At 39.8% G+C, this 13982-nt stretch overlaps 1 protein-coding gene across 2 annotated transcripts; it reads left to right on the plus strand.

The window, feature by feature from the left end:
• The first annotated feature begins 702 nt into the window (after positions 1-702).
• LOC9267267 (uncharacterized) lies at positions 703-9124 on the plus strand. Of its 2 annotated transcripts, XR_001543759.3 has the most exons (23): positions 703-1067; positions 1155-1303; positions 1401-1482; positions 1609-2024; positions 2411-2840; positions 2942-3165; positions 3460-3655; positions 3736-3875; positions 3954-4128; positions 4251-4304; positions 4502-4678; positions 5633-5745; positions 5884-6066; positions 6371-6428; positions 6596-6655; positions 6754-6795; positions 6877-7007; positions 7086-7221; positions 7305-7382; positions 7947-8063; positions 8274-8336; positions 8420-8760; positions 8954-9124. XR_001543759.3 is itself a non-coding variant. In XM_026022941.2 (22 exons), the coding sequence occupies exons 1-22, from the start codon at positions 822-824 to the stop codon at positions 8519-8521; spliced, it is 3372 nt and encodes a 1123-aa protein (XP_025878726.1). In that variant the 5' UTR covers positions 703-821; the 3' UTR covers positions 8522-8861. The 2 variants fall into 2 exon arrangements, 1 of the variants encoding a protein (XP_025878726.1); XM_026022941.2 differs by lacking the exon at positions 8954-9124 and having other exon boundaries at positions 8420-8861.
• The last annotated feature ends 4858 nt before the right edge of the window (positions 9125-13982 follow it).

The following is a 13982-nucleotide window of genomic DNA, read 5'->3' on the forward strand; positions in this document are numbered from 1 at the left end:
CGAGCGGTGTCATTTCTTCATACTCCAGAAGTCCAGATCATATAGTCATCCCAGAAAAAAACAATTGCTGTACAAGTCGCTGCAAGCATCACTAGTGGGCCTCACCATGGCACTATATTTTTTTTTGAGATCTTTTTTTATAGAACTCCATGGCACTAGATCCAATACAGAATATACTAGCACTATGTAAAGCCCTAACGTTGTGTGGTTTATGCATCGTGATTACTGTCATTACATCTTGGTATAGAAGATTGGTGTAATCTTACGTCAATTTATCATCCATCTTTCTGCCAAAAGTACCAAATCGCCTATGCTAAATTGCTAATACCCGCAAATGCTGCCAGCTGAAAGGCAGCACCAAACTCTTCGAAAATGTGGCACTGAAAATTGATAGAGCTATCGTACTCCAGTCATTATACATTTATTATTATTACACTGTACCAATACGGCAATACGTGACGTTCACTGAAAGATCAAGCAGCTTAGTTCCGGTTGGAAAAAGAAAAAAAGGAAAAAAAAACTCTTAACTGGATCGTTTCATCAGTTGGGACGCTAAACTTGTTCATTTCACTCGGCGACGGGAAGCAATCTGACGGCAATATGTGACGCTCTGATCTGATCAGTTTTTTTTTAAAAAAAGAAAAGCGAAAAAGAAAAGAAAAGGAAAAAGTAAAAAAGAAAAACTGCTGCATCTCCCGCATCGCGCACCCACCTGCTCGTTCCCAGATCTCTTCCCCCCTCGCGCATCTCGCCCAACAACCTCACCGGCGAGGCGCGCGCCCGGCGACGAGGACCCCGCCGCCGCCGCCGCCGCCGCCGAGATGTACATGGCGTATGGCTGGCCGCAGTCGATCCCGCTCGACCCGGGGGACTCCGACCGCGTGGTCCTCCTCCGCGTCCTCGGCCGCTACCTCCTCGCCGTCTGCCCGGCCTCCCTCCACCTCTGGTCCGCCGCCCACCACAAGGTCCGCCTCGCCCGCCTCGACCGCTCCCCGGAATCCCTCGCCGCCCACGGCGACAACGCCCACTCCGTCTGGAGCCCCGACGCCAAGACCGTCGCCGTCCTGGTCAGCCACCCCCACACTGCTCTCCCCCCGCTTTGCTCCTGCTCGCTCTCTACGCGCAGAGACTCATCGAGTGGTTTGTACGTGCAGACCTCGTCCTTCTACCTGTACATATACAAGCTGCAGTTCTCGGGGAAGCCGCTGATCATCGGAGGCAAGCCACAACCGGGGCTCTGCCTCGCCTCCATATCGCAAATAATCGTCGAGAAGGTTCCTCTCGCCAATGACGCTTTCATAACGTATGGTATTCGCTTCGCTTCTTTATTATCCGAAAAACGAGATACCGAATTCATGCGGGGGAGCTAACTTTTGCAAGTGTGATATCATATGCTGCAGGAGCAATTTCGTGTGCGACAGCAAGAGTATGCTGCTTGGACTGTCCAATGGGCACTTGCAGGTCATCTCCTGGAATGCTGAGGTACATGGAAATGTATTCTGCTACTGTTTCTCTATGTTATTGTTTGATGAGATGGGGAAATAGTTATCTCCTTGCTTGATCTGTGCTTGCTATGCTTAGTATGTTCCATGTATTGTTTGTTTGCAGTTCTCGGACAGCTTCAAGCTTGGCTGCTCCGCATGTTCATCCAACAGAACTCCCACTGTCGGAGATGCTTTGGTGTTTGACCCGCCTAGTTTGCGAGAAAATTCTGATGCAAGTCCTGCACCCTGCTGCACAGGGAATTCCACCATTATTCATGTTGAGTTGTCAGTGAAGCTAAGATTGCTAGTTGCTTTGTACTCGGGCTGTCAGATTGGACTTTGTGCAGTTGGTAAGAAGGGATTAAAGCAAACCAGCAGCATCAGAGTAGAGAGATGGTTGAACACTGATGACGCGATGTGCACTTCTGTGGCTTCTGATCAGCAGATTCTTGCTGTTGGGTGCAGTAGAGGTGTTGTTGATTTATATGACCTAGCTGAAAATGCAAGGCATATCCGCACAATTTCTTTGTATGATTGGGGGTAAGTCTCACACAACTATTTGTTAGTTCTGTGGATAGCTGTTACTGCCTAATTTTCTGGTGGATAGTTGCAAATTTGTGCTTATTTAGAAGGATATCCTGCTTGCACAGTAACAGAACATTAGGTTACTTTCCATTTAATTACATATCTTCAATGCAAATTTGGATTGCCTGGTGGTTTAGATTAAATACTTAATCTGTATATTGTTTTCTCCAGTTATGTACTTAGGTTTGATTGCTCCACTTATGCAGACGTACCAATTAGTTAATATTTGGTCTCTGATTCATTACTATGTGTGATTTTGTGTATTTACTGTGCAATGCATTTCAGTTATTCCGTTAAAGCTGATATATAACTGTCCCTTTTTCCTTTGGGAAAAATTGTAGGTATTCAGTGGAAGATACTGGTCCTGTTACTTGTATATCTTGGACGCCTGACAATTGTGCTTTTGCAGTTGGATGGAAATTTAGGGGACTTACTGTGTGGTCTGTATCTGGATGTCGTTTGATGTGCACAATTCGTCAAACCGGATCAAATTCTGCCTCATCTCCAATGGTTAAACCTAGTGCTTTAAAATTTGAGCCTCTAATGGGAGGGACGTCACACATTCAGTGGGATGATTATGGATATAAACTATTTGCAGTTGAAGAAAACTTGTCAGAAAGGATTCTTGCATTCTCATTTGCCAAATGTTGCCTAAACAGAGGACTTTTGGGCACAACATATACTCGCCAGATTCTTTATGGTGAAGATCGAATCCTATTGGTACAACCGGATGATACTGATGAACTTAAGATGTTGCATCTTAATGTTCCAGTTAAGTGTTTGATTTCATCAAACTTATTTAGGAGGCAAAAATGCCTCAATGCATCTTATTTCAAGACTTGTTATAATATAGTTTTTTTTTCTGGAAGCAGGCATCCTATATTTCACAGAATTGGCCAGTTCTTCATGTTGTTGCAAGCAATGATGGTATGTACTTGGCAGTTGCAGGCTCTCATGGGCTAGTGCTGTATGATTTGCGCAATAAAAGGTGGCGTGTTTTTGGGGATGTTACTCAAGAGCAAAAGATTCAATGCAAAGGCTTGTTGTGGCTTGGCAAAATAGTTATTGTATGCAACTACATTGAATCATCAAATACGTTAGTCTTGCTTCCTCACTTTCTCTGTTTCTGTCTGTTTATTGTCTTCAGCCTGAGATTTTCTTAACAGACACATGACAATTTTTACTTGTCATTACATTTGAGCTGAGAGTTTCATGCACAAATCTCATGGTGCTTGAACTCACAGAATACTAGCTGAAATGCATAGTGTGCTAATATATCAGAGAGCCATCTTCTGTATCTCCTAGCTTTTTATTCCTATTTAAATACCAATATGCGGGCATGACTTGCTATCTATTTAGTTATATGACATGTTTGTTGCACTTGTCTTAGGTATGAGCTTCTCTTTTTCCCAAGATATCACCTTGATTATAGCTCATTACTTTACCGGAAATCACTTCTTGGTCGACCAATTGTCATGGATGTCTTCCAGGACTACATACTTGTTACCTACAGTCCATTTGATGTGCATATTTTCCATGTGGTGATATCAGGAGAATTGTCACCTGCTAGTAGTCCTGTTTTACAGGTGAAGCAAAATATTTTCAACCACTGCACCGAATGTGTTGTCCATTTCATTTGACCTTGTTGTTTTCTTTGGGTCAGCAGCTTTCAACAGTCCGAGAACTTTCAATCATGAGTCCAAAGAGTCCACCTGTTTCGATGCGCTTCATTCCTGAACCAACTGATGAAGGAAAGCCGAAACATGATACTAATGGATCTTCTGACTTGTCCCAACAACCTTCAAGGTACTTTTTTCAAATGTTAAAATTGTAAATGATTTCTATTCTCCTTAATTTTTATTTGTTTTGTTATATATATTTCAGATGCCTAATCTTGCGGATGAATGGGGAACTTTCTGTGTTGGACATGGATGATGGACATGAACAATCACTTACTAATTCAGTTGAATTATTTTGGGTCACTTGTTCCCAATACGAAGAGAAGGGTAATCTTATCAAAGAGGTTTCATGGCTTGACTATGGCCATAAGGGGATGCAGGTTAGTTTTATTGTTTTCTTCTTTATTATTTTTAAGGAATTATGCTTGTCTCTCTTAATAGATCGAACATCTTTCCACATCTTGCTATCCTTTTATCCAACCCTTCTCTTTTTTTTTGGCAGGTGTGGTACCCATCCCATGGAGAAAATCCTTTTAAACAAGAAGATTTCTTGCAGGTACAGATTTTGTATCTTGTGATAGTATTGACATCTCTTTTGAGTTTTGCGATCCACTCTGTGAATTTATCAATTTTTTTTGGGGAAAAACTTGATCAAAATCATAATAGTTTCATATGTTGTTTTCTTTCTTGCATTGAACTCTTATTGGTGGTAGTATTCAAAGTTAATGGAGAACATGCTATTTGTTTCTGCAGCTGGATCCGGAGCTTGAATTTGACCGTGAGGTGTATCCGCTTGGTCTTCTTCCAAATGTTGGTGTAGTTGTTGGTATTTCTCAGAGAATGTCCTTCTCGACTGCAGAGTTTCCATGCTTTGAACCTTCTCCTCAAGCCCAAACAATATTGCATTGTTTGCTGCGGCATCTCCTTCAGGTAAATCAAAACATAATTCTTTTTATATAGAAATGCTATATATAGGAACTATATGACATTAATGCAAGAAGAGTGGTAAATCATGAAATCTTCATTTAGTCAAGAAAATTTGACTCCTAGTAATATTACACGTGAAATTGAGTTCTCACTAAGGATTATGTGATGGTGCAAACCAAGCGAAAAACCTGTTTATTGTCATGGTTAAATAGAAAATGACCTGATTTCTTATCAAGACTGACGTGAGCACCCAAAGTGGTCTGCCACCATTTATTGTTATTTGAGCATCTAAACCTTGTTTCAGGCCACTAGTTTTAATTTGTATAAAGGTGTCTCTATTCTGTTGCTCTGCTGGCTGAATGAACCAATTCACTAGGTTGTGCGCATTTGTTCATCATTTTCCTTTGGTTCTTCCACCTTTTCTCTGCACTTTTTAGTATTCCGTAGAACTCATTGCTGAAACAAGAAGAGTATAGGTTTTATGGGTTGTTGGCCATACTTGTTCTTTCCTCTGGTTTAGTCCGTTTATATGAGATCCTCTTTTGTAACAATTTACAAACCACTGCACTGTCATGTAGTTTCTCATATAGTTTCTATATTGTAATATCTTCCTTTGCCGAGTTGTGCTGCAAGACATTTTGTTTGTTGCGAATCTAGCACTTACCTAGCTCTTCTATCAATCACTTCTGTAAAGGGATCGAAATATTATATTCTGAAATTTCTATTAAAAGAAACAGTTTTCACATAGAATAAGCCATATGTATTATGAACCATAGCCTTGGGAAAAAAAAACATTTTTTTTTCACTTTGAATATCCCCTGTTTACAGGGAGCCTTTACTTGGCTACTTGCATCATTTTATGTATTATGGACCATTAACTATGCATGGTTTGCCAAACTCATATGGCAATAATCATTTCCCTATGCATCTCTCATTCTGTAAAATTTTTGAAACCAGAGAGACAAACATGAAGAAGCTCTGCGTTTGGCAAACTTGTCTGCAGAGAAACCTCACTTCTCTAGATGTTTGGAATGGCTCCTGTTTACGGTATTTGATGCAGAGATATCAAGGTATATTGGTTCTAACTTGGTAATGGTAGCATTCTTGCATTATTTGTGTACCGAGTTGCTAGATTTCATTCTATTGTGTTATTTGCTGAAATATTATTCTGTATCCTATTTTCTGGTGGCTTTTTTTGCCAATTGCAGCCAAAGTGCTTCAAAAAACCAGCTTTCGCAGAAAAATGAACCTGCAAAGAAGTCTCTTCTAGACAAGACATGTGACCTACTTCGAAACTTTCCAGAATACATGGATGTTGTAGTCAGTGTTGCTAGGAAAACTGATGGTCGGCACTGGGCAGATCTTTTCCATGCAGCTGGACGATCCACAGAGTAAGTGTGCTGCCTTGTTGTTTGAGTGGAGAGAAGTGGCATTTGATTTATTTTTTTCAGTTATTTTTTAAGATCTGATTCTTCATTCTGTCTATAAACATCTCCAAAGTCCAAAGTACCTCACATATTCTTCTTTTATACCATGGTGCAAACAGTGTTTGTATCATGGAAATGATCAGAATCAAAATGAAATTTAGTGAAAACAAAACTTACCCACCAACAGTGTCTCAATTTGATCAAGATTTGGAATACAATACAATAATTCTGCTAATTCTTTTAGTAAAACTGATCCCTCATGTTCTAGGATGTTTGAGGAATGCTTCCAACGGCGATGGTATAGGACTGCTGCTTGCTACATTCTGGTACGGTAAACTCTTCTAGAGACGTTAAATACTATAAAGTCCAGTATTTATTGCTTGCATGAACAGACAATTTCTTCATCTATTAAGTTTGATAAACCTAGTTATATGCAACAGAGGGTCATCAATACCTGCAAGAACTATTGCTGAAAATGGCTTTGCTATTACAGGTCATTGCGAAGCTGGAAGGCCCTGCTGTCAGTCAGTACTGTGCACTCCGTTTGCTACAAGTGATTCTCTTACCTTCTCACTGTCAGCTGGTTTTGATCTGTACGTTTACTTGTTTCACATTTCCAGTTCTCACTTTTTAGTGCTTGTTACTATCCAGGCTACACTTGATGAATCTCTCTATGAGCTTGCTGGGGAGCTGGTATGATATTCATGCTATATCTTTTTAATTTCCTATAATAAAATGCCACAGATGAGTAAGGGGATACCTTCATGTACCTAGGTTCGCTTCTTGCTAAGATCTGGCAGAGACTTTGAAAATGCCAGTACAGACTCTGAAAAGCTTTCTCCAAGGTTTCTGAGCTACTTTCAATTACGTTCACCATTCAAGAGACAATCTTCTGATTTGAGAAGGTACATTGTGAAGTTAACTTAAAAGGCTATAGAGTTTCTATTAGAAAATATGTCATCTGTAAATCTTTCTTTGTGCAGTAACTCAATGAAAGAGCTCAGCCCACATATTGCCTCTGTCATGAATATTCTGGAGAACCATGCTAGCTATTTGATGTCTGGCAAGGAGCTTTCTAAGCTGGTTGCTTTTGTGAAAGGAACTCAGTTTGATCTTGTGGTAAGATTTTCACTGTTCATCATCATTACCAGTCTTGTTGATCCAAAACCACATGTTATTAATATATTTATAACTTTATGCAGGAATATCTTCAGCGAGAAAGGCTAGGGTCTGCTCGACTAGAGAATTTTGCATCTGCACTTGAACTGATTGGACAAAAGGTCTCGTTAACAAACCATGAAGCATTATTTAGTGTGTTCCATTTAGTAGCAAATTTTCCTGTAAAAAAAGAAAAAATTACATGATTTTTTTTTTGTCTTGCCTATCAATATAGGAATCATGTCTAGCTTTTCTACTTTTTTTCTTCATAATAAATAACATTTGGGCCTGCAAAAAAAAATATTCTTTTAAAAAATTCAATGCTCTGTAATCCTGAAAGATGAAATTCTTCAATTTAAAACAAAGCAACACAACAGGTATTAACCAAGATCACACACTAGATAAGATTTTGCGGTCTTGGATTATTTTTCTCGAGTTTTCTGCTGTTTTCTCCTGCAGTTTGTACTTTTACAAAGCTTGATAATGTACTGAATTGATTGTTCATGATATAAAATTACGAATCTGGGCAAGCTTAGTAATTATGGATGTTTGTTTAACAAATAGAATAGTGCTTACTTGAGTAAATCACTCAATACCTGAGCAACCAATATACCAGAACAATCTCGCTGATATTATTATCTGCCTTGGATCTTTGTTCTCATTTATAATTGATATTCTGATGACAGCTTCAAATGGACACTCTTCAAAGTCGGCTTGATGCTGAGTTCCTTCTTGCTCACATGTGTTCTGTCAAGTTTAAGGAATGGATTGTTGTGCTAGCAACTTTATTGAGACGCGCTGAGGTACTGCCTATCTTTCACATGTTCAACAATTGTGCACACAATTTCAGAAAATACTGTTCTTTTGACTAACTTGTGGCAGGCTTCTGCATCTGACAATGCAGGGTTTTTTTTCCTCATTTTGTTTTTTGGATTTTTACCATGGATTGATTATTGAATGTTTTGTAAGAAGCATACTCATCCTTGCTGCACACATGCTTTCTTGTTTCTCAGGTTTTGGTGGATCTCTTTCGACATGATTTGCGACTGTGGAAAGCATATAACATCACCTTACAGGTTTACAATCATAAAATATTCTTGTTTGTACGGTTTATGAACTTTCTAAGAATGTCCCTGACTTGCTTACAAACAACTTGCAGTCACATGATGTGTTCAGAGAGTACCTTGATCTTCTTAACACTTTGGAGGAGGAGCTTTCATCTGTTTCTGATCTTACATTGCAAAATAGACCAGTGTCATGAGTGCTGATGGCACTGGGAAATCAATTGGACGGATAACAGTTTAACCTGTGTTAATTTAACACATAGTAGATGGAGAGGCGCAGGAATACAATGTAAATAGCATTTTTTGGGGGGATTTTCCCCTTAGAGCAACATCTTGGAGGCCATGGCAGTTTTTTTTGCAGAGAATCAGCTACTTGCCATATTGTTGTACCATTAGTTTGTTGAAGCAGATTGGAGTGTGCATTCTTCCCCTTTCTGTAAGTATGCCTTGCACACTAATATGTAAAGTATGTACATTGGGAAGGTTATTGTAGATAGTTTTTTTACTTTATCAATGAATCTACTTTTTTTTCACTCATCTCAGTACCGAATGCTTCTTACTACCTTGCATTTCATGATATTGTTATGCCATTTTTCCTTGGCTAATTAATGAAGTGCCTGAATCTGCAGGGGGAAATTGTTTCTCTCGAGGAGGTTTTTTCCTCGGCCCTTTTGACAGGTCAATACTTAGTTCGTACCCTGGATGGGAAAGTTTTATCATACAGAATGTTATTCTACAATATTAGGAGATGTATTTTTGTACAACAGTAACATCAGAGGTAACACGTATATTTCATGGCAGTATCATGTACTACCTCCGTCCTAAAATAAGTGCAGCCGTGAATATCCGTGTCCAACGTTTGACTGTCCGTCTTATTTGAAAATTTTGTGAAAAATTTGAAAATATTTAGTCACACATAAAGTACTATTCATGTTTTATCATCTAAGAGCAATAAAAATACTAACCATAAAAAAATTCAAATAAAATGAACGGTCAAACGTTGAACGTGAACAGTGCAAAACTGTACTTATTTTGGAACGGAGGGAGTATATTTCTGAATTGACGCACACTTTCTTTCTTTGGTAAAGGCTCCTACAAGCATAAATTTACAAGATGCACCATAGAGTTTAAAAAAAATTCAAAATTACACCATGTTTGTTAAAAAGTAGTATCACGTACACGTAGCTGTCTATCGTAGCTAATCACTATCACAACAGCATATAGCCTAATAGCCATATGCATTGCACTGTTCACTGATGTGTCGTGGGCGCGTGTCCCCCTGTTAAGGCAATTAGGCATGGTTCTGAATAGTCATCAACATGGATTGCTAACTATTGATGTTGGATGGCTAACGCCTGAAAGCGTTTGAGTTTGGAATGTACTCGACGCCCTTCAGAGCTGGCCACGGACCCTTTATTACTTTCCAAGTCGTTTGGTGGTTTTCTTTGTCACGATGGCCATCCTCATCCATTGTCAGAATTACCGTGTCCTGCTCTCAGATACTTCCTTTGTCAAAAAAAAAAAAAGATAACTTTTGAGAATGAACCTAGATAATTTTTTTTGTCTAAAGTTGTTTTTTTTTTTTGACGAATGGAGTATATCTTTGGTTGCCACTTTCCTGTCAGCAGCTCGTGAGCATCGAAAGCCATGATGCTGTTTGTTGTTCTTTTCCTGATGGTAATAATTGGCAATGCCCATCGAGGACTGTCAGCTCGATCGTGAAAGCGAGCTGGCAGCTAGCGCTGCGCCTGCACATTTACATCACCTGGGAAGTGACAATCTGTAAAGTGGTGGCTGCCGCGAGGACGGAACTGAGCCACTCCCTGTGCTACCGATGCGAGACAAGGAGCCCATCCAGCCGTCGATCGGGTGGTCCAACCCCTCCTCCGCCGTCCGATCCTGCCGCCTCCGGCCGTCCGCCGAGCCGTTGCTGTCCGGCGAGCTGGATGGAGCGTCAACCTTGGAAGCATCCGGCTGCCATTCCGGTCGAGTGGCGCGCAACGCAGCCCCAAACCTGAGGACCGGAAACGATGATCGCGACGCCGACGTCGAGCAGAGCGGAGAGCACTGTGGGAGAAGCCAGAAATGCAGAGACATTCACACACGGAAAGGGGAGACCAAAGAGGCGGCCCAATCACGCGATGCGACCTGCCTCTATTCGACAACGAGATGTTTGAAGTGACTAAACTCGAGAGGGCGGAGATGGCCGGCGCCGATTGGTTCGGCGCCGGAGACATATGCCTGGAAACTCGCCTATACGGAGGAGATCGCCGTGACACCTGTCTTGGTTGACAGAAAAATAGAAAGCAAGAAGCTGTCCAGCTTGCTTGATTTCATGGTAGTTTCACGTAGGATTGGTAAGGAGGGGAAATGGCCAAAAAGCTTGTGGTATCTGGGTTGCAGTTTCGCATATGCCATCTGCTGCAGTATTACAGGATGGTTCGCGTGCATAGCATGGCGGATACGTGAAGGCACGAGCTGACGACCAATTTGGTTGGCTCCGGGAGACTTGCACACGCTGCCGCGGAAACGCAGACGCGGCACACAGCGCAACGGCAACTGCAGCCACAGGTTGGGTTGGCGCCCGAAAGAGGCAGCAGATAGCTCTGGTCTGCTGCCTTTTTTTCGTTTTGCCAGCGAAACGGCCGTTACATTGTTGGGAATCGGCACCAGTGCTCTTTCGTTTTTGTCGTGCCGTGCCAAATAGCCAAGCCAACAAGGCAACAAGCGACGAGCGCGACGACGTCTTCTCTGTGTATGAACAAGCGGCGAGGCGAGGCGACTACGTCTTCTCTGTGTATATGATGATGGCCTTGGGCTCTCTGAAATTAATATCGCCGCGTCACTCGTGCGGCTAACCTTGGTCTACGTGCCAAAAGTTGCTGGACCGTACATAGCGAAAAATATCCCTAACTCAAATGATTGAAGTACATGTAAATTTTCTAGGAATGGTCTAATTCCCATAGTAAGAAGTGAGATAAACTCCAAAAAAATGATCGAGAAGTAGTGTTCTTTGTTTTTGAGAGAGAAGTTTACCCTTTCTGAGAGATACATATACCAAATTCAGAAATTATGTATTGTAAATATAGATTAAGATGTATCAAAATTCATATTAGAAAATGTTATTAATATTGGCACATCTTAAAAGTCATAAAATCATTCTTTGAGAAAAGAAGATAACATGGTAAGAGGGACCACCTAAAAATGATAATGCAAACACATTTGAAAGCAAAAGGGGAAATATATTTGTAGTAAATGGGTTTGTCAGTAAAGGAAATGCATAAACATAGCCATTGTTCTCCCTTTTGTGTAGTGGTAATAACTGATTGAGAATAGGAATTCCTTGTTCCGGCCAATAGGGACTTGTATGAACCTATTTGGAGAAACATGTTACTATGAACAGAAAAGGAACGATGTAGGAGTATATCCTAACTAAACAAAACAGCTCACTCATGCATAAATGCATATACATGCAGCCTCCACTGAAACATGTTAATCTCATACTTTGTCCTTTTCAATAGCAATGTTCTATAGAAATAGGATATACTAGCTGGCGGCTAGAAATGACGGAATGTACGACAGAATGGAAAGAGCATGGAGCACCTTTTTTTTTTATTCAAGCATTATTTTTAGGGCATTTTCTTTAGTGGAAGCAACTCCTTATAATTCTGTACCTGCTCCAGACAAACCTGAAGAACATATTCTCCGTGCCCATCTTTAAGTTCCATAACACTCTTTATCACTCTTTGTGCTGAGAGATACGCATGGTTTGATTCTTCCTTTAGAGCATAATACCAACGATATTGGTAGTCTCACTCCTTTCATTATTGGAAAAAAATTTGGGTGTGATCTCACCAATTCTTTTCACGGTATATATCAAGCATAAGTATTTCTGAGTCATAGCCTGATGCGATTTGTGGTTGCTTTTTGGTGCCATGGGTTCCATGGTTCTCTCTTTATGCGTTTCCCAGATGTGAATATTGAAAAAGGATATACAGTCTTATTGCCACTTAGTTGTTAGCAAGCTTAATTACAACTTGGCTGAAAGTATAATTGCAACAGATAATATATACCCGGCATGCTGTGTGCTTTGACTTGGACGATGTAAAGTCATGTTCGTTTAGAGGACCTGTCAATTTTATTAATAAAATTCCTCGGGTCGTTTATTCACCGCCGGTGGCCCGGCAAAAAACAAAAAATAATATATGCCCTCTCTCTCTCTTTTTTTTTGCATGAGATTATGCTTTTGGAGAGAAGTGATGCCACAAATAAAAGTGCCAATTTTAACTGCGTATATAGGACATGCAATGGATCGATTAAAGGATGGGTAGAGAGTAGAGACTGGAGACTTTTCTAGCATGTCACACTGTTATCGAGACTTGGTATATGAGAAGAGTCGCAGGGCAAATGCAGTTCATAAAAATGGGATTGTTGTGCCTAAATAGTAATCAGATTTTACTATTTGGGTAAATAGTTAACGTGGTTCTCCAAGTTTTATTTAAGACCTAGTTTGACTTTTAATGTTTTAATCTGCCTATATTAGTACTTCAAAATTTTATTTTAGTTCAAAGTTGTCATTGGGCCCACTTAGATGCCACAAGGATAAACATAAGGGCATGTACAATGGTCTTTATTAGTGGTATCTCTCTATTGCCATGCAAGTAAATTTGATGACATGGAAGAAAGAGAAAGGGGTATGGTTGTTATGCATGACAATGGCTCAGAGTCGACTCTTAGCATTTATTAGAGCAAATTTTGTTGCATGGTGGTAAAAGAAAGGAAAAGAGAGTAATAAAAAGTATTTTGATACATTAATGGTTAGAGACCATATTATCTCTAACTGTTGTAAGATGACTAGTCTCTAGATAACGTAGAGCTCATATCTGACTCTACTTTTGTACATGCCCTAATAATCAGTAATAAGGGTGATTAGATTGACTATTCACCTTTATTTATTATTTAAAAAAACACTAATCAGATTTTGTCTATGAGAAAACAGATAGGGCAAATGTCCTACCAGAAGGGATTATGAAAACGACCAAACAAAGTCATTCCGCGTTCGAATATCACCTTGACTGTAAATTCGTTGACAATTTGTCTACGCTGGTTCAAATCCAGCTCGGCCCAAAAATCTAGGGCTTCGTGAATATGAGTTAAATCTATTTTTTTTCTTCCATAAAAAAGAATATTTGATCCATAGAAATAAAAGAAATAAAGGATAAAAAGAAAAGGGGAAATATCTTTCTAATCTATATCTCTTTCATTCCTCTCTTACAAACAAAAGACCTTTTCTTATTGGTTATTGAAAGATAATAGCCGTTGATAAACACAGTACTACACCGAAAATGACAGTTTTCAATGATATACATTGACATGGAGACGTCATATTTCTAATTAAGGCACATACTGCAACATATCCATCACGCCTTCCCTGGTAATTGTGACTAAATAGATAGTTTAGTTTGACCACCTATATCTTTTTTAATCATCTCTTTAATTACCATGCATGGGATTTATAAATTTATATGCATTTACCATGTAACATACTTTGGTAAATATAGTATACTTTTAATACTTCAAAATTTATTTATAAAACAGGAGTGGTCAAACTAATTAAAACAATGCAAAGTCAAGGCTACTAAACTAATACCTCCTCTT

This window comes from Oryza sativa, chromosome 2 (assembly GCF_034140825.1).
Source record: "Oryza sativa Japonica Group chromosome 2, ASM3414082v1".
NCBI lineage: Eukaryota > Viridiplantae > Streptophyta > Magnoliopsida > Poales > Poaceae > Oryza > Oryza sativa.

Bases quoted from the DNA above. Each gene is read 5' to 3' on its own strand.
- LOC9267267 (XM_026022941.2), top strand. From the start codon at position 822: ATGTACATGGCGTATGGCTGGCCGCAGTCGATCCCGCTCGACCCGGGG. The intron at 4,129-4,250 runs GTTAGTTTTATT...TTTTTTTGGCAG, and splicing joins ATGGCCATAAGGGGATGCAG to GTGTGGTACCCATCCCATGG. The intron at 4,305-4,501 runs GTACAGATTTTG...TTGTTTCTGCAG, and splicing joins AACAAGAAGATTTCTTGCAG to CTGGATCCGGAGCTTGAATT.